The 21445-nt window shown below is 39.7% G+C and overlaps 1 protein-coding gene across 1 annotated transcript in view; it reads left to right on the plus strand.

Moving 5' to 3' along the window:
- Positions 1-5009: 5009 nt before the first annotated feature.
- Positions 5010-21445, plus strand: part of mtnr1bb (melatonin receptor 1Bb) — a gene marked incomplete at both ends in the record, with an annotated part of 29300 nt that continues 12864 nt past the window's right edge. The window contains one exon of the mRNA XM_083926758.1: positions 5010-5217. Coding sequence (XP_083782884.1) covers positions 5010-5217 — 208 coding nt within the window. The remainder of the gene's footprint in view (positions 5218-21445) is intronic.

A 21445-nucleotide genomic window follows, 5' to 3' on the forward strand; every position in this document is an offset into this window, starting at 1 on the left:
GTACTTTAATCTTATAGAGAGTATAATCAGACACAACATGCCTACACGGCTAAAACAAGGCAACAGGGGGATGGGGAAATTGAATTGGAAAGGGTCATGATATGAATTCTCATCAATAAGCTGCCCTCAGCCGTGTGTGACTGAGAGGAAGCTGTGTACCAGGCCTATTCCATCAACCTCCCTCCAACCTGCTGTTGTAACAGATTGTTCCTAAGGCAATCCTCTGTCATATGCCTGCAAAACGGCTATGTGTGTGACAGCGAAGTTAACGGCTCTGCAGTATACCTCATGCACTTTATTGAATTTTCTTGTTTAATGAAAGTGCATAAATGTCACTGAATTATGTCACACAACTCGACTGGTCTTCAGTGTCATTACTTGTAACTGTGATGATTAAAAGAATTATTGTCTCAAGCTTTGATGAAAGAAAAAGCTGAATCTCATTATCAGGGATATGTTTTTTTTACCCTCCATAAATCCTTGGCGTGAGCGCTTATATGCTGATTTGAAAGTGGCCTTCAGTATTACGCTGTTGAATGAGCTTACCCTTACCCTATCCCGACACTCCCCATTGTTCTGATCTTGCAAAGAAATTGCGTTAAACAGAGGTGAGGCAGAGTGATGGATCAAAAATGCTGCTGAGAAACTCGGCTACATCCCGGGCTCAGAGCTCAGCTTGTTATCTGCTTTTGCTGTGAGGAATTGGTACGCTGTCACCCTCAAGATTGCTGAGATCTGATTTTGGTAAGAGGGAGGTCTGCCTAATATAGTGCTTTGATCAAAGGGTTTTTTATGCTCACCAGCAGAATAAGCATCTAGTTTTGCTGAAGTTGCAATAACCGTAAGATTTGTATATAATAGAATAGAATAGAAATACTTTATTGATCCCAAGCTAGGCAATTGAAGTGTAACAGCAGCATTACACACAGACACATCAAAACAGTAATATAGAAATACAATATAAAATAAACCTAAATATAAAACGTATAAATAAGTGGAATAATTGTAGTGCAAACTGTTATTGTACAGTGTGATGGCATGTAGCAGGAAAGATTTCCTGTATCTGTCCCTTCGACAGTTGAGCTGGAGCAGCCGGTGTGAGAAGGTGCTCCACTGTCTGACAACTGTGGGATGGAGAGGGTGCTAACAATTGTCTAAGATGGATAACAATTTGTTCAGCGTTTCTGAGACCAAGTACAGAGCCAGCCTTCTTGACGATTTTATCAAGTCTGTTGGTGTCACTGGCTCTGTTGCTGCTGCCCCAGCACACAGAAGCAAAAAAAATGGTGCTGGAAACAACCGACTGGTGGAAGATCTCCAACATCTTGCTGCACACGTTGAAGGATCTCAGCTTCCTCAGGAAAAAAAGGTCTGCTCATCCCCTTCTAGTACACAGCCTCTGTGTTAGATTTCCGGTCCAGTCTGTTGTCGATCACCACTCCCAAGTATTCGTAGTCCTTCACCTCCTCCGCCACCTCCCCCCTGATCCGTAGTGGCTGTGAAGGCATCCTCTTCTTTCTTCCGAAGCCGATCACCATCTCTCTGGTCTTGCTGACGTTCAGCCTCAGGTGATTCTGCTCGGACCACTCTAGAAAGTTGTCTACCAGTGTCCTGTACTCACCCTCATCCCGTCCCTTTACACACCCGACAACAGCTGGGTCTGAGTCCGAGTCTTGTATAAGGTCCTTGTTGAACTGTGCAAGCCTAGAATGCCTGTGGTAGTAACCATTTTACTACCCCCTTACTCCGGGCGCCCTTACTCTGACCACACCCATCTTCGAACTTGGCCTCCATTTTGGTGTCAACAACACATCTGAAAAGTTCTGAGTTTGCATCTTGAGATTTTGCTACTCCCCTACTTCCAGCGCCCTTACTTAGACCACTCCAAAATTCAAACTGGATTTTCATTTTGATCTCAACTACATTGTTATGGTGCACAGTTTTAACGCTATCACATTTTTATTACTGCAAGTATTAATACTTGATTTATTCTGTGGAAGAGACTGCAAGAAGAATGGACCAAGATCAAACCAGAGCAGTTTGAGAAACTAGTGATGTCCTGTGGGTGCAGTTGTGCTAAAACTATTCAAAACAAGGGCCTCTACACTTCTTCTGACACAGTGGTTACTGTTCTCTAATTGTGCTCACTGTTTTTTTTTCACCAAAAAAAAAGGGTTTTGTTGAAGTGCCTTGGTTATTTGAAAAAGCATGCTAGTACAGAAGTGGTGTGGCCACAGTGGATATTATGAACAATAAAAAATAACAGTATTTTAGAATAAATCCAGTATTAGTAATTTGTTCTCTAATTTTGATTTCCAGTGTAAATTAAGTTTGACTTGACTTTTACTTGACAAAATTTGTCAGCAGAAGAACGGACAGACAGAAATACACACCTGGAAAACTTCTCCATTGCACTTCTGTGGTAGTTCCTGTAGTTGTCGCCGAGGGCTACATTTTGCCATGATGACACATACAGACTCACAAGGTGAAAATACCAACATTGCTTTCACGGCTGGTCGCCTAATTACTGTGCCTTCCAGTAGTCCACGGCCATCCTAGCAGCTTTGCGAGGACAAGGACTGTACAACATTTCAAGACAAGCATCCAACAGCTGCTGACTGATATTTCAGTCTGAGTCTGAGACAAAAGTGTTGGGTCGTGAAGGTATATCATCATCGGAATCCATTGAGCCACAAGCATGGCTGAATATTTTATCACATGCTGTATCCATACTGAATGCTTCTCAAGACTGCAACATCTGTTTGCCATCTCAACAAGCAGTGTTGCAAAGCGTTGTTTGAATGCATGCATGACTGCAATATAAATGTACTTGTTACATTATTTCCAACGATACTCAACAAGGATATACATACCTACCTACAGTGTAATATTGCTAGTTATGCAGATATTTATTTTTGTTGTTTTCAACAAAACTCTGTCAAAAATGGCTCTGAGAGTTATCAAAGACTCCTAAATTTTTAATAGAATCCTGTTGTCTTGTAGAGTATAAGAACATGGCCATATGGGGCAGTTATGCTACTGGTTCTTGTAGAACGCGGTGTTGATACTCATTTGCTGTGGCCAGTTTGTCCCGACATCAATCATCCACTTTCCCATTCCAGCTTTTATACCAACAACAATATGCTTCACTGCCATGAGCAAGAGCTTTATATAATTGAAGGTTCTTTCAGCGCGGGCGAACACCCTAATCACATTGGTTAAAGATTCAGAGGTCTTTGAAGCATGTCCACCATAATCATTGCACAGCATTTTCAGGGCTTTTCAGTTTTCAATTAACTGATGTATGTTTGGTGCATCAATGCTGTTGGTTTTCTTGATGTGGGATATTGTATTAATGTTCAGCCCGTGCCCCTGCTATTGACTTTGTCTCCATATTCAAAGTAAGTGTGTGTTCGTGTGTGACAATCTGGCTGACCTCACAGCCAGAGCTGTCTGTCGCCTGGTCATCACATCACCCTGCTTTGAGGTGGAAACTGGGCTGCTCTAATCTGTTCCTGCTGCTGCTGTGCTTAAGGGCATCCGCTGAAGCCATTCGCCCAGCGGTGAGGAATTAAACAAGTGAATGGCACTGGCCTCGATGTGTCACCACGGGCACTGACAATATCGATGACATATGAATCCACTGGATCAGACGGAGAGTTTGACTACACTGTGGCCACCAGTTAGCCACATTAAGGATGAATGGGATAAGACTCCCACATCCACTTGCTCTGACTGCACATGCAAAAAAGGCAATCAGTCCAGAGTCCAAAAAACGGCACCCCAGTGGATGCATGCACCAAATAATATTGGTTCAATCAATAGTCTACTGTGTTTGCAACTGAAAGACTCCCAGCTGTTTTGATGATTATTTTTCCTAGTGTGTTTTATTATGTTACGTTTTGAGTTAATGCATTAACATTGCGTTTCTAATGAATCTAATGCATCAGGACAAATAAATGAATACATGTTTTTTGTCACTTTTTGTGCCAATTATTACGATTTCAAAATGATCTCCCGTCTGTGATAAATGCGCTCTATAAGTCTCAGTGTGTCGCCTGGATTTCCCATGCGGACCCTCAGCTGTATGTACATATAGAGCAACTCCGAGCATTGTGCTGAGATCAAAGACAGATTCTAGGAAGTCACAATGGGAATAGGCAGGGGGAACATGAGGGGAATCTGTGTTTGCACGCACACCTCGGCATGGTAGCAGGAGAGGGAGCGAGTCAAAGTCAGTTAGAGGAGAGACACATAAAACCAAGTCGGAGGTAAATATGTTGTTTGTGAAGCTTTGTGTCGCTCCATCCTCACTCTGTGGATTCCTTCATATCCCCGCTGTGTGTCTGACTGAGGGGCTTCTCCGTGGTATTTACCACAGTGCCTCCTCAACGCGCACAGCGTCGTAGTTCAGCGCATGGCAAGGGCATCACAAATGGTTAGGGAAGACAGTTTCGGCCCTCCCTTTGTTCAGAGAAAAGCAAATTAAATCAGAAGGACTCCCGAGGCGACAAAATTGTTTGACATTTTAGAAAGGAATATCCTTCAACGTGGGCGCGTGCATATGGATGGGAGTCAGAGATGCCAAGCAGCAAGCCAGGGGCACTTGAAGAGAATGAAGACTTGAAATATGAGTGGACCGGACCTTTTTCTTTGTAATATTATCCAAACGACAAATATATAATAGATATATCTTTTTACATTGTCTCACACGGGAGGAGGTGTGGCACTGCCGCGTGTTTTCTGCGAATGCGACTTTTCTGCGAAGATAAAGAAAGCGAAGAGTCCATGTAACTTTGTATAGGACACACGTGAGCACCGTATAATATCAAATAAGTCCATCATATATCTTATTTTAAGTAGCAGACCTGGCGTGCGCTCTTGTGGAACTCGGGGAGACATCCAGGTGCGCTCCATGTTTCATTTAGGACACACCGGTACCGGCGGTACCTGCTGGACATAAAAGCATAGTTGGGACTTGAAAAGCAGCGTTGGGCTGTGGGCCAGTGATGCCGGACACATTCACACTCATAAAGAACCGGACAGAGCCACGGCTGGGGCAGCTAGAGCGCACACTGGCCACGGAGGGGAACGCCCGCCCCGCCTGGGTCATAGCAATCCTGGCCAGCGTTTTGATCTTCACCACGGTGGTGGACGTGCTGGGGAATCTGCTGGTGATCATCTCGGTGTTCAGGAACCGCAAACTGAGGAACTCGGGTAAGATCTTTCGTCCCTTGCAATGATTTCATATAATTACAAATGTTTTCAGGGGAAAATTCGTCGCTTACACTGAACTTCCATCACAGAGGCAGGATTTATTTGCACAATAATGGAATCCGTGCATGTTTGTGTGTGAAATTATGTCTATCTAGTTTGTAAAACAAACTGCACGTTTTTCTCTAAGCGGCTTTTGAGCATTTAACGTTTGTACCCACATACTTGTGTGCGCACTGTCACCAGAGAACCCAGTGACAAAATCGATTAAAAAGTGAATTTGTATAACTGTCACAGACACACAAATGTAACTGAACTCACACCACATTATATGTACATGTAGTTTCAACTAGAATTATTAGACATATTAAGGTGTCAAGCTACTTCTGTTAGGCTATAGCTTCCAGTTTTTAACATTATAGCATCTGTACAGGGCGCATGGCTGCTGCTTATAGGCATAGAAATAACTGTCAGGGATTCAACCTATACGTTTCCAGTTCATATATAGTGCGATGAAGGCTCAGGGATGGCCAATTATGTATTCACAACTTTATATGACACTACAGTGACTTTATCGTAGCCTTACATTATTAGAACTACTCTCTATTGCTTCAAGCTCAAAGGTGGGCTGACTCAGGCTTGTTGTGTAAGAGCAGGTTAATTAATCCAGGTGAGTCCTTTTTTAAGGCTGACTATACTAGTGTTGAACTTGTTCTGATGTGAATGTGTGGAATTACCCAGGAGACAGTGAAGCATAATGGCAAAGTATAAGCCTGGCAGTTAACTCAAGCCTCTCTCAAGGTAAAAATGCCCCTTTGAGAGTGTAATTCAGCTCTTTTGCGATGGTAGTTAAGTCCATTCAAGACTTGTGCAACACATCATTTGCCCCTCTTCAATATACCGGCGTTTTTTTCTTCACTGAAAAATAAATGAAACAAATTATTCCTGAAGCAAGGATCTAATGGCATGTGTTTAAAAATTGCGTAAACAACAAATGTGAGACTAAAGAAACTGGACAAGGTGGATATTTTATGCAGTGAAGCCAGCCACATAGTGCTGACTGACTATACTGTGCTTTATTAGTGCAGGAAATATGCATTTATTTCCATCGCCAGTAGGATGCAACCAGGACTCCTTCTTCCTTATTAGTGGTTGGGCAAAATACCCTGAAGACTAACCAATACAACTATTTCCCTTCCACTTAAGGACATTATAAACTTTTTCTTATATTTGTTCACATGGGAAAACATTTTTTTCAGTCAGGTAGATACAGTCATCTCAGGAGCATTCGGATGCAACCTACAGAGAAAGACTCCCACATTCTGCACTCTAGCATGGATTATTTTTTAAACTAAGGTTTAGGTAAGGTTCAGCTTATTCATAGCTCTGACTCACCTTGAACTAGGCTATTTATTTATTGAAGCTCTTAAGAAATGGAACTCAAGAAGTTCTCAAGAAACACATTTGTAAATCAGGAGCAATATACCAAATGTTATGTTATTTCATTTGTGTGTAGTGTAATCCAACACTATCTTATTAAACATCACTCTCAGTGAGAGAATGAAAAAGGAATGCCTTACTAAATTTTCTTCACCAACATATGTAAATAATATCACGTTCAAAATGCACATTGTAGCACATTCACACACCCTTCACCCAAAGATACTAAATGTTCTATCAATAAACATAGTATAGTATTGAGCAATGCCTTTAGACCCTTTAGTGTCAAAAAAAACATGCTTTTCACAAAAATAATAAAAATAAGAATTCATCTTTTTCTCATTTCAACCATGATATACAAGATGAGGAGATGAGCATTTCTAACAATAGGCTAGAAGATCTCATATATAAGACTAACCTATATAAAATGTAGCCTATGGAAAGCCAAGCATAAAAGCTCTAAGGTGGGCAGACTTATTGAGTCTGCAGATGAGAGAACTATAACAAACAATCCAAACAATCTTCATTAACATATCTTAATATATGTATTGAAAATATACCATTAGCTTGAATTAAGATTGTTGGCCAGCTGGCTTGCAATTTGGATGACTGAAAGAGTTAGGTAGCCCAATGACTAGGAGTCAATTTCATTTTATGTTTAATGACTGAAAATTCTACAGTACTAGGCCTACCTCAGATTCGCAACACCCCTAACAACCCGTGGGTGTGACGTGTCTGATTTAATGTAATCAAATTAAAGTCCTCCCACTTCTTAAGTGAATAAGATAGAGATGATTTCTTTTTAAAAAGAGAATTGGCTGTTGGGATCTTGAGAGTTTGTTAAAATCTTTATCTCTGCTGCTTTTCACGTTTACTCCTGCATTCTGTTGATATAACCTTTTTAAACAGTCTTGGCAGTAGGTCCTACACATACTACAGTGAATCAGTCACGGGCCACGGTCAGATTTAAACAACAATGGAAGGAGTTTCTGTCCAACGTAAATCACACGAAGCAGCACACTATGGTATTCTAGAAAAAAAAAAATCATCATATTAGATAAGATTATGTTCTGCACTGAACACGATTATCCTTTGACAAAACTGTCCACAGAGCCTGATTCAAGCTGCACTCAGGATTTTAAGAGGAAGCGCTTGTGGCTCGGATGTTAGAGGGAAGGGTGATTGTGTTAATTTTTTCTCTCAATTTGGGCCATGTCACCACCAAAGGGCAAAACAGTACATTTTGCATTAGGGACCCTTAGTACGCCTATCAATCTCATCAACAAATACAAGAAAAATTGCCTCCGCAGGAACACCTGACATATCTTTGGTGCACAGCTTAATTAAAACATTATCGCTTTCTGTTGGAGATATTCTTGGATGTTGCATGTTATCCTTTTTTCCACAATAGCCTACCTCTTATAGAAAGAGTGCTATTAAGAACACATTTGTGTGTGTGTGTGTGTGTGGGGGGGGGGGGGGGGCGCTTAAAACTGATCTCTCTCTCTCTCTCTCTCGCTCAACTTAAACAGCCCACTCAGCAGTTGAGAAACCACGCCGAACCCACAGTCATGAACTCGAAGGATGGCTACTTTAGATTCAAGCAACCCACTCAACAGTTTAGACAGGAAAATACCTGACCTAACAACAGCACATAAACAGCCACAGCAGGAGCAGAGAGTAGGTAGCATATGATTACCCAACAGTTGTCTTGACTTGGCCTTAGTCCCTGCTGTTGTGGAGTTAACAAAGTAAACTGACTATTAACTGTTGGACCATAATATTTCATCAGATGCTATATGTTGGTTTGGACTCATACTAATAATACTAATACCTTATACTGTAGTAAATATTATAGCAGAGACAGTATTATTCTGAAATTGTAATGCGTTATTAATAAGGGACCTCCTTTGTCTTTTCAAAAGAGCTTAATGAGTAATTCAAATGTCTTTCTTTCCCATTATGTGCTATTGTACTGTGTATCAGCAAGCTTGTCCCACAGACACACAGTGACACACATGCATGTATTCATGAGCCATTTGTTAGACACTGAATCAGTATAAGGACTCAAATGCAGACCCAACACAAAGATGCAGTTCAAATCACAGTTTGTTCGTAATTAAGCAGAGTCTCTACACTGGCATAGGCAAACCGGAACAGGCAAAGGTACAAAAGGAAGATGCAAAGGCAGATCAAAAACAGGTTAAGGCCAGTATCAAAACTCACAGGGAAAAACTCACGTGCAAGAAATGGCTGTCACGGGGGAAACAAGACGATCTGACCCGGAAGGAAGGAAGCACAGAGGATAAATACACTAGGGAAGGGGAGACAATGAGACACAGGTGTAACACATCAGGGTGGGGCAGTTAAAAACACAAGGGATCGGGAAGTGAGGGAACCTAAAACCAGACAACATGTGAGTGACCAAAACAAAACAGGAAACACAAGACATGAAAACAAGAGGAAAAAAACAAAAGATAACTTATCAAACTGGGACACCATCTTTGCCATTTTCCCGCTGATCTTTAACAAAAAAAAGGAACCTTTGGCTTATATACAGCTGCGTGTGTGCCTTCATGCAAAGACACATAATGCATAATTAGGAAAATGCAGTACAGTTAGTCTACACATCACATGGTGATTGACTTGTATGAAAGTGCATGTGCCTAACCTTTGTGAAAGGTGTCTTGTACAGGTTTCTGTCCCCTAAGATTTGTTTTTCAAGGAGTGTAGGTGTTGCAAACCTTCAAAGAGAGTTAGACTGGATTACACCTTACAGACACTCTCTTCACAGAGACTTTATTTACATCATATCTCCCCATCTCCCTCTCATTGTCTCTCTAGCTGCTTTTCTCCAAAGCGCTCTGCCTCTACAAAAATGATGCTCCAAATATTCCTTAGTTAAGGGTGAGGCTTTACCCATTGCAGCATCCCGCATCCATTCTGCCTCTATCCATGATGCCTGTGTCTTTGTCTGTCTCTTTCCATGGTGCTGATACACTAATAACCAGTCTCTTCTTCTGTTTCTCTTCATGGTGCTGAAACACACACACACAAAAAACAGTCTCTACATGAGTTTTGAAAAACTTTGACAATTGTTTTGCATGTTTTTTTTGCATGTGAGCTCCCAAGATAGCCAAGTGGCTAAAGTTCACAGTCATCCAAGGTGAGAACAGTTTTATCCCAAGAAGCAGTTTGGTAATTTGCCGGTTGTGTTCCTCTGAAGTGTCTCTGCAGCTTTTTGAACCCATACTACAATTCCCAAAGCCAATTCCCGAAGCCAAATTTATTTTGTGTTGGATAATAATGTTGAACGACAGCCGTTATGTTCTTTGGGGTCATACAGTTTATATAAATGAGAAAGAACACAGGGAGTGTTGTAGATATAGATTAGAGTGAAGATAACTGTTAACTGCATCTAAATCCAACCTCAATCCAATTGATTGCTCCAAAAATGCTTCTTTTGTAATTTGGTTTCCCCAAAAAGCCCTTTAGTGAAGCTTTGAATTGAGGTATTTTGTCACAGAACAGTTGCTCAATTGTGTTGAAGTGTAGCCTAATACAGCAGGAGCACTCCTGCCCTCACTTCTTAATGAGTGCACTGTGCCAACCCCCCCCCCCCCCCACCCCCACCCCCACCCCTGTTCTGCAGAGTTTGGACTCCAAACTTGAACTTGGCAAGTTCGAACTCCCAAGGACACAAGTCCAAATTTGGCATGCTCTGTATAGGAAAAGACCCCTAGTCCCTCTGTCTGAGTCTCTCCATGGTTCTGAAACATTCAAACCCAGTGTCTCCCCGGTCCTTTCTGTCTCTCCCAATGGTCCTCTGTGACATCTTCTGCCACTATTAATACTACAGCTGCTTTCTTAGCTGTCGTTACTTAGCTGTTTTCACATTGATAAAACATGAAAAAAGTGTGTAAAATATTAACACAACAGAGACAGAAGGGGGGGGGGGAGAGAGAGAGAGAGAGAGAGAGAGGGAGAGAGAGAGAGAGAGAGAGAGAGAGAGAGAGAGAGAGCGAGAGAGAGAGAGAGCGAGAGAGAGAGAGAGAGAGAGAGAGAGAGAGCATTCACATGTGAATGTTTGATCTGGCATGATTCTTGGAAACCCTTGAAAGCACTTGTGATGATAGCTTGGTTTGTGACAGCTGAAAGGCTGCTTTTTCCTGGTTAAGATGATGGACTCCCATTGGTTTAAAGTTAATTTAGGTAGTTACTACGTTTTACGTTTGATGCACTGTAAGTGTTATACCCCAGTGAATGAGTGCAAGTCAATGCATTGTCTTCAAAAGCTTGCAAGTGTGTGAGAAAAGTGAGATAGAGAGATAATTTTTGAGTTCATTGAACAGTCCCTGAGTCTACATTTCACATCTTTACATTTAGATGTTCTGCTGATGCATGAATCCAGAGTTTCACCCAATGATTTCTGAGCATGTAACTGTCAATTAAAGCAATGGGTTACTAATGGCAATGATGCAGTTGTTTAGAGAATATGAAGACAGACAGTTCTCTTTGTACAAGGTGAAAAAGGGTATTTCTGTTACGTGTTCACAAGTGACATGTTTGATAAATCTCAGCTAGATTTTAGCCTGTAGCTGATAAATATCAACCTATATAGTATCATGTATGTATGTACCTTTTACCAATCACAGAACATCGTTCTTCCATTTTTCTATCTTGCATCCAATATCACATAAATTACCGCCTTCATGCAATTGTTTAATCCTGCTTTACTTAATGGTGCAGAAATACCATTAGGACATTGGGAATAAATTTCAAAGTGACATATATGGCTCAAAGTGAGACTTTATTCACTTAATTTGTAATTCAATCCGTGTGGTTTGAATACTGGTGCCATTTTATGCGATTTATGAGATCTTTGAGAACTAAGCTAGCAAGAGTTAAAGCACACAGAAATGGCAATCATAAGATATCTGGGTAATGCTGATGTTAAAAGTGACTTATCTTCCAGTTCATTCTTTATTTCCTCCTCCTTGAGCAGTAACCAATTTGCTGTTTTGTGAGTCAGACTGCTACATACAAGACTGATACAAGAAGCAAACCAAAACACCATTGAGACAACATCAAATGTTCTGGAGAAAAAACCACAACAGATAAAATGAGTTGTGAGACACAGGGTAGATAAAGTGTGTAGTAGGACGTTCCTCTTATATTTGTGTTGCTCGTTTTGATATGAAGCACTTGTTTCAATGTTTCAAAAGGTGCTGGTTTACTTATTTGTATCTTGTTATTCCTCGGGTTTTTGGCTAGGTGAAAATATTTTCCAAAGACTTGGGTTTCAAATGTATTATAATATCTGCTCATCACTTTTAAAACAGTTCTGTCCTTCATTTCCACTATGACCCAGTAGGAACCCTCAGATCCTTGGCCCTTACTGGTTTCTACTCTAATTTATGCTCCCGACCAAAGTTTTTTTTTTTTTTGCCGTGGGGGCACTTTGGTGTTTGATTTTAATTCATTAAAATCAAACCACGAGATCAGACAGCAGGTTGTCAGATCGATCAGATGTTTTTTTAATGCAGAGAAACTTTCTCAGCTTTCTGTTGCACAGTTAAAAAAAAGGCTCTTTAAAACAGACAGCTGAAGGCAGGCTCATACTCTCCAACCAACACCCTCTTGGAACCTTATAATGTGCATAACAGAGGAGATGGAGAATGGAGGCAGGGAGACGGATAGATCACAGAGCAGGCAAAATGGAAATAGAGAAGTGTTAAGCTATAGCTCAAAAAGAAAAGGGGAAGGGATTAGACATAGGGGCTCTGTTGCTAGTTTGATTTAAATTAATCCATTTACTTGATATTGAATCATTTGGAATCATGCATGAAAATTGCATTTGACATTCTTTTATACTTCACATTGTGACAAATATTAGACACCCAATCTAGTTTCATCATGTAGAATCCATAGGGGAGCTGAGTTGCCACTGATCTATAATGCATTGGAGGAGAGAGTGGCTATGGGGAATTTATGTATGTGTTGAGGCTTTGCCATATAATTCTTTCATCGTCTGGTTTTACTGTTTTTTTTTGTCTTACTCGGTGAGTATTTAGGCAGAAGTGAAGGCCGGGCATGACTGCTGGGGATGTTTTCAGCAGCTTTAAGTGCTCTCAGAGACTACTCCTGCCTGAGCTGTGCCCAGACACTGTCCAGTATCTTTTGGATGAAGTATGACTTCTGTAATTCCCTTGAACACGGACAGCTGGATAAAGGAAGCAGGAAGAGCAGAGATCAGCTAGATGGAGAGAAGCAAGGCTAGAGAGAGAAAGTGTGTGGCAAAAGGAAGGTTCTGAAACAGCTCAAAAACAGACAAAAAAATGACAAGGAAACAGGCTATCAAATAGAGAAAGCCAGCCCAATATTTAGAAAAGAGAGGAAAAGAGCTGAAATCCCCCGCTATGAAAAATAGGAGAGTGATGCTATTTTATAAAGGGAAGAGGCACAGCCGAGACAATATAAGAACTACTGTCATGTGTCATCACATTCACCCAGTTGTTATCAGTACTTTAGTGCTGAGATGGGGGATGACTCAATTGTACAAGTTTGCACATATGCACGCACGCACACACACACACACACACACACAGCAACTGACAGAACAATTTTCTTTAATCTTGATAACCATGAACACGATAGATTGACCCATTTAATCTGCAAAGCAACTCAGTAATTTCAGTCCTTTATTCTTTATCAAATCCCGTAATGCCTGCTGTATCTCCCCATATCCATAATACATGCGTTGTGATAATTTGAAGTGCATTATGTAACAGTTTCTCAAAACCCTCCGGCAGCAGTGGGTGAAGAGGTGGAAGAAGCGAGGGATTTGCTGCAAGAGAAGGAGGAGAAAACGAATGGAAAAGAGGCGGGAGGTGAAATAGAGAAGACGTGAGAAATTAGGGGCAATCTAGGATGAGACAATGAGGATGGGATATGGGAGGGAGGGAGGTGTCATAGGGATGTGCAGAACTGTAATCATGCAAACGACTCTGCAAACAAGACAGACAAACAGAATGTTTGTTTCAGGCAGACAGCAAAGCAGAATGGAGGCTACTGTCGAATCTATTCTTGGATGCAACCCCAAAGACATGAAGATAAAAGTTTAGAGGCCTAATGTGAAAAGTATCATACTGATTTGAGATTCATCTGGGAAGTTATTTTGTCTTTCATTTATACAGGAATTTATCGTCAGGTTGTGGTTTAACTGAAGGGACTGGTGAATCTTTTGAAACTTAACAGAAAACGCTCACAGCGGAACTGATATCATCCCATAAAGCCAAAAAACAAAAAGTTCATCCCCATGCGGAAACGTCATAATTTGCAGCCTACAGTATCAAGATTGAGTGCTACATTTTGATGTGATATGCCCTGTTTAAATCGTTCAAATGTTGTTGTGTCAGTAGTACTTAGTGTTTTGCTTCAAAGAAAATTAAAGGAGTTTGAAATTGAAAGTGTTTAGTTTTCCTTCAACTAGTTTTCTGTTGATTGAACCTTGAAGTCATGTTGAATACAGCACATTTTCTCATTAGTGATGAGCATATAATCAGTCTCTTCCAAAAAGGAACTGTTGATTAAAAGAGATGTGTGTAAAGACACAATCAGTTTCCGACTGATTTTAAATAAACCTGAATTGAATACTTAATCAAATCTACTTGATTTTCACTTATGTCTAATCTTTCAAACTCTAGTTTAAGAAGCTAAATGCCTTTTTCATAGGAACATTTATTTTCCCCTTACTTTCACCTTGGAATTAAAATTTTTTTTTATATATACATATATACTGTATAAACTGTATATAAATATATTTGCAGTTGAATGACACAATGATAATTGTCCATTAAAACACATTTAAATATTATGGCACATATTTGCAAAGGTCAATCAGATTTCTCTCAGGACTTTTTCACTAAAAAACTCCTGTACAGGCTAAAGTTAAATCAGCAGAAGGGACATTTGTAAGTAAACACAGACTAGACTCCCCCGGGGGGCTATATGTCCTTTGGTTTTTGTTCGTCTATTTCACAACTCATGATCACAGCATGTTTATAACTTGACGGCCGGGACAGACAGTTTGAGCACTCAAATGCTGCACTTTCAAAATGCCAAATTTTCTGATCAAACACAGAATGCCCAGAGAAAATAAAACCCTTCAAAGGTTGCAGTCAGTCGACTAGGCGTACATTATGCTGTGAAAAGCCCTGCCAAACATTTTACATAATGAAAGAGATTTTGTCTAAAATAGGCTTTTGGTGGTTTCATAGTCAATAATGTGAACAGTCATTTCTCCCTTTGTGCATTGCAGCTTTATTCCAGCCTTTTATTTTCCTTATGTTCACTGGTAATGATGAGCTAAGACAGCTTTCTGATTTAATCATCTGCTTTGCTTTACAGTTCAGTGTGCACTTCAAAGGTCAATCTCCTAGGACTAACCAGACTTAATGTCTGCCTGCTGTACTCAGTAGAAAAGTCAGTAAGCCAAAGCATCACAGGATCATGAGGGGCAAGGATGTACTTTTACCAAATCACAGATATAGTGTCACATATTACTTCAAATATACTGTACTGTGTAGAAGGGTAACCTCTTTTCCACAAACTATGAATTTGCACTTTACACCAGATTCTGTTTTAGACGTTGAACTATTCAAAGATAGACAGAGGTGCACTTGGTGTTAAACCTCACAGCCAGCATGTGCCGCTAGACTGAGCAGGAATTTTTAATGTGAAGGAATAGAGGGGAAAATTGGATGACGGCCTGTGTTGTGCATTCTTAATGTGTCTTTGTGTGTGTGTGTGTGTGTGTGTGTGTGTGTGTGGGGGGGGGGGGGGGGGGGTGTACAGAGGCTTTGACTTGCCTCAGGAAAAGTGTCCACAAGGTGCATTTTGAATGTGAATTGTCCTGAATTGAGTTCATCTCCACCACAAACAAAAGCTTACTAACAGCGGACAACTTCAAAAACACACATCATTTATGATGCTAAAGAATTGTGTCTCCTATTATTATTTATATTCTCTGTACGAGATATTCAGAAAGATTTCGTCTGGTTTGAGAGGCAGCTTGAGCTCGATTAACATCCTTGCAAAAGATAAGTACATAGCAGCAATATCTCTCCTTCTGCAGCCTCTTAGTGCTGATTTGCTATATTACAAACATCAATGTGTCAACTACTGAAACAATGTAGTGAAGGGATTTGATAAAATATGTACAGGTTGCAAAATTGATTGATTCTAACATATACATATATACATATATATATAAATACATCATTAATCAATCCAATACTCAAAAGGATAATTTATCATTCCTTATAGTGATTATTAATTTATTAAAAAAAATAATCACTAAAATTTTCATATAATGCTACATGATCAAAAAGCAGAATAAGCCGTCAAATTATAATGCTATAAAATGCTGAAACTATGTTTTGCTTTTACTAAATTATACTATAACTTTAACACAAAATAGTTAGCAGCACACTGAAAAAATGAACTTTTTGGTATAGTAAAATTCATTAAATTAATCTAAGTCATTAATACACAGTTAAATTAAAATTTAGTGGGAACTAGAATATCTTAAGTAAACATGTAAATATTCACACATTCTATTCATGTAATAAATCCACTGAATAGGAAGAGTACATTTTATTTTTTATATATATATATATATATATATATATATATATATATATATATATATATATATATATATAAATACAATTTAAATTATTTATAGTCACTGCAAACTTAACTTAACTTTAAAATACTAATAATAACTATTTTTCTCTTTATGTATACATCTTTATAAAAAATCCATGCATACTTGTTTGTCACTGTTATAGAATGTCGATACGTGAACATCTATCATCAAGCCAATGGGAAGTGCAATTTGGCCCATTCAAAATGTAATTAGTTAAAGCACTTGGTTTCACCCTCCCTACCTCGGTTTATAGGAAGTCTGGTGATTATTCCAACAAATATCTCCCTCCCAACACTGAAACTGAGCTGCAGCGCACCAGTCTGCTGTTCTGTTTGAAAACACTTCAATTACAACAAGAAGTCAACTGCTGCCAGGCACACACATACTAAATTTGGCACCTCTGCATGTTGGGGAGACAGGAAGTGTAATCAAGCCTGATAGAAAAACAACTTTGTACCTAGAAATCTGGCACTGAAACGTGTAAACAGAACTGAGCATTATTTTTGTGCTGTGAAACCGCACTCGAGGTCAGGCAAGAAAACAAGTGCATCGCTAATGTGGCATGCATTGAAGTTACAAATTGAGAGACACTGACAATGAACCGAAAAGTATGACATCAACCATTCATAGTGCCATATTAAAATTTGATGGCTGAAGAAGTTGGAGTAGCAAGGAAAAGGCACGTGAATATGGTAACAAGAATGATTCATCAGTGATTAGACTTTCAATTACACTTGGTGAAATCATCACCAATTCATATTTCGGGCTATTAAGCATTTATCGGAGTTTTTAATTTGTATACAGGATGTTTTGAAGAAAAATGTGAACCTTTAATCTGTTCCACCTTGTTTCCTTGTATTAGTCAAACTGATGACATGTTGTCCACAGTCACAGCCAGACTGGCGCATAACTCAAATAAGCAGTTGATCGTGGTGCCCCGGCAGCCTTGGTTTCCACACAGAGCATGAAAAAGAAAAAGAAAAAGGGATCGGTTATATTTATCAGTTTTGCCAGCCACATTCTTCAAGAAATATATACAGTCTAGTGTTATTCTGTCTTCCGAGGTATTCTTAGAATTTAATAATCTTGTTGTTCTCTTATTGCAACTATTACAAATATGAAGTCTGTCACGACTGCTAGCAGGGTTGGACCCAAATGCAGATGACAGATGAGGAGGCAAGTTCAGTTATCTATTTCAAAAGGTGTAAAGGCTTTTGCCCCAAAGGTGGGAAAAAAACAAGAAGACAGACAGCATTGATGACAAACTCACAAAGGTGAGAGAAGTGGGAACATCGCCGGAGGTCTGGCGACTAGGGCTAATGAGGGACAGTTGGAACTAATCAGGGCGGGGTAGACAAAGCTGGTGGGAAAACAAACAAAGTGAGTCCATTGAAGGCATCTGAAATGAGAGGAGAGGTGAGTAACAAAATAAAACAGGAGGCACTGACTAAACGTATGTATCAATGTATAAAACAAAGTTAAAGCATAACCGAGGAGCAGGGCAGATTATGACAAAGTATTGTATTGGGATTTAAAGCAGCTATATATTTTTTTCTATTAGCAATAGCGCAAATGACTAGGCCTACTTGTATGTGAAATGGGTCACTGGCCACCGATAATCGTTACATGATTCTGCAGCTCATATTTTTTGGATTTCCAGCCCTGACTGCTTTCATACTTTCGTTGTGATGCCCTAGCAATTAGCAGCTAAAGAGCAAGTGATTTTTGCCTCAGAAGTTGGTGGAGACCAAAATAGAGTTGAAAGGAAAACACTAGAGATAAGATAATGTTGCCTAAATGCGTTTTTGCAGGTTTACATTTCAAAATCTGTAGTGATATTATTTCTGTAACTGTTCTAGGACTGGGTTTTTTGCCACCATTAGGTGGAAACCATGCAAAATGCAAAATGTTATAAAGCAGTTTTTAGGGAGGGGAAAGATCAACTGAGCTTAACTGTCTTGTACACCAGTCTGTAGGTTTAATAAGATCAAATAGAGTTTGTATCATCTTTCATTACGCTGGCTTTTCTTTTATAACCATACAAAACAATGAGGTGTGTGCAGTGCAGTGGAGTGGGTGTCAAGTCAAACTCTTCATATAGGGCCCCCAAAAATCTGTGCAGGTCCTATGGATAAAATATTTACCTTTTATGTGTTACAGCTATTTCATCCAAGTTTGGAAATTGTTCAACACAACACAATATTTGAGTGGATAGGGCACATACCACACGGGGGACAGCACTCCCATGCTTTGATTACTGGATTGTTTACTTACTGGATTGTTTGATGCATGTCGCTTTCCCCACATTTCCTTTCTCCACTATCAGTAAACCTGAGAAAAAATCTTTAAAAAAATTCTTTCTTCTGAAATTATTATATCAATGAATGGCAGCAGGCAGGGTTTTGTCTGCTCCCCTCTTACCAGAAAATACTTTAAATTTGACACAAGCCAGAGTTCTCTGCTGAATAAATGCACCACAGAGAAGCAGAGGAAGAAGGATGCAGCTACGGGTGCTGTAGCCCACGGTTGGAAGGCAGCTCGCCTGGCTGGTGAGCGGCCTGACTGGCCAGCAGCATCATCGTCACCTTTGGCTAAGTTGATGAGGAATTAACTGCTGGGAACCAACAGGCAGAGCTGACTGGCAGTATTTGCGCTGCAGTTGTCTACCATTGCCAACTAAAGTTACAGTAAATTACAATACTGCTGTGGGTTTCACCATAGCCTGCTATTATTAACTGTACTGTATGTTGCTGACAGCAGCACAGAGAGGAATGTGCCCATATGTACGACAACAGGAGGTCTGAAACTTTCCTCAAAGCTAAATTTTGTCCAGGTTTAACAAGAGTCATGCAGAAACCATTGCCTTCAGAGCATGTATTCATGGCACATGAATAGAATAGAATAGAATAGAAATACTTTATTGATCCCAAGCTGGGAAATTGCAGTGTAACAGCAGCATTACACACAGACACATCAAAACAGTAATATAGAATTACAATATAAAAGATAACTGAAAAATAAAATGTATAAATAAGCGGACTAATTATAGTGCAAATGTAAACATATAATAATTTAAGGTGTAGTGGACAGGTTATGAGAAAAAAACATACGGTGCTTCCGATTGTATTGTTCTGAAAAGTTTAACTGTTATTGTACATTGTGATGGCATGTGGCAGGAAATATTTCCTGTAACTGTCCCTTCGACAGCTGGTGGTATTGATGAATGACTTGATTTTGTCTGTAGTATATACTGTAGTCCTCTGTGGCTCCACACCGTAGAGTAGGTCTGACTTCACATTGATGTTGAAGATGGTGAATATCGTAACCAATACATCTGCTAAATATCTGCATGTCATGTCAGCATACTGAAATTAAATAAAGCATCCCAGAGCCACATGGCTGTAGACTCAATGACTTCTAAGGGCTCTTGTTTAGATGCACAATTAATTAAATAAAAGGTATTTACAATAGTGCATTGTATGTTTGCAGCCTAACATGACGCAAATAGAGGTCAGATTGGAACAACAAAGCGTATGTCTATTTGGCAGTGTTTCCCTGATCTTATGTAATTGGGAAGTTATGTAGTTGTTTAGGTATGATGATGACTGTAAAGGGATTTATGACAGATTAGTCATATGCAGATGGCAACAGTTCTTTAGTCTCCCCATTAACATTAAATACAATGTCATTGTATCACCAGCTGCTCATTTCATCTGCCTGGTGAGTCCCAGTGATCCTCTTGAATCTCTTTCTCTTTGCTATAATTGCAATACAGTCCTCCATCACAGAGGTATGAGCGGTGTGGACATCCTGTTTGGCCTTGTGTCTTGGATGAACTTAAAGATTCAAATGCAAAGTCCTTGAAACTTCTGATGTTTCTCTGGTGATTGCTCCGATCAATACCACACTTTAACTCCCCAGCAGCCTCTTAACTGCTGGATTTCACAGATGCCTGCTGATTATCCTGAGATTCTGAGAACTCCCTCTCACTTGCTTGTCCTTCTCTTTAAAGATGTCAACTTTAAGTTCAACAACAAGCAGTTCCCATCACAGGTCTGGGGCTTCATCTGACACTAATGTTGACATGTATTAGTATGTAAGTCCTAGAGGGTCAGTTCACTCAAAACATTTCAGTTTTCCTTTGTGGTATGATCACCATGCACATAGATAGATATCCACCTCCACAATTTATGTCTCATCCCAATATTTAAAAGAGATTTTGTGATTTTTGAAAGATCACATTAAAAGACAAAATCAAACGCAACATCTCTTTTTATGGTTTGTCTGTAACAGTACCCTGAATATCCCAGAGAAAATGTTGTCAATAGTAAGATTTTTTTCCAACCTGAACCCTTTTCCCCATGTGTAATTTACTCATGACAACAACTTTAAAAAAAAAATGGTCCAGAATTAAACAGGAGCACTGCAGTATAGCTGCTGCGACCCGGGCTGCAATGTAATCAAATGGGACAATTCTGCACAGTCAATGTACGTCCACCAAAAGTATTTGTTTTTCCACTGACAGGCTCAGATTGTTATTATAAGTGTCTGACTACATTATGGAAAGAGAGAGAAGTTTCCGTTATTCTGCTACGCTTTGGTGTGTATTTACTGATGCAGTTACTGAATGTATGATTACATTGCAGCTCAGTTCGCAGCAGCCAGGCTGCAGCACTCACGCTCATTACTAAACCAATTCCGAAAAAAAAGTTGTTGCCATGACTCACTAACACAGAAATATATGGGATAGTTGATATAAATATGGAAATTCACCTTTAAGTAAGATGTAGTTTCAATAAAAACAGCAAGGTGATGTTTGGCTTTACCACTGTTACATAACATTCTGGGGCTCTCCTATGAATCCAATGTATCCTAATTTATATTGTCTTTAACATATCATGAGAAATTATGTTGAGCAGTACAGAAGAAGACACTGACTCAGCACATTTACAGTGCTTAACGACTGACATCACATGCACTATGTAGCACATTCAAGAACACTGAAGAGTCAGCATCAGTCTAGCATTTTATTGAGCAAAGATTGTACACTGCATAAATTGCAAATTATACTTTTACTTT

The sequence above is a fragment of the Echiichthys vipera genome (genome assembly GCF_963691815.1).
Source record: "Echiichthys vipera genome assembly, chromosome: 14".
Taxonomy (NCBI): domain Eukaryota; kingdom Metazoa; phylum Chordata; class Actinopteri; order Perciformes; family Trachinidae; genus Echiichthys; species Echiichthys vipera.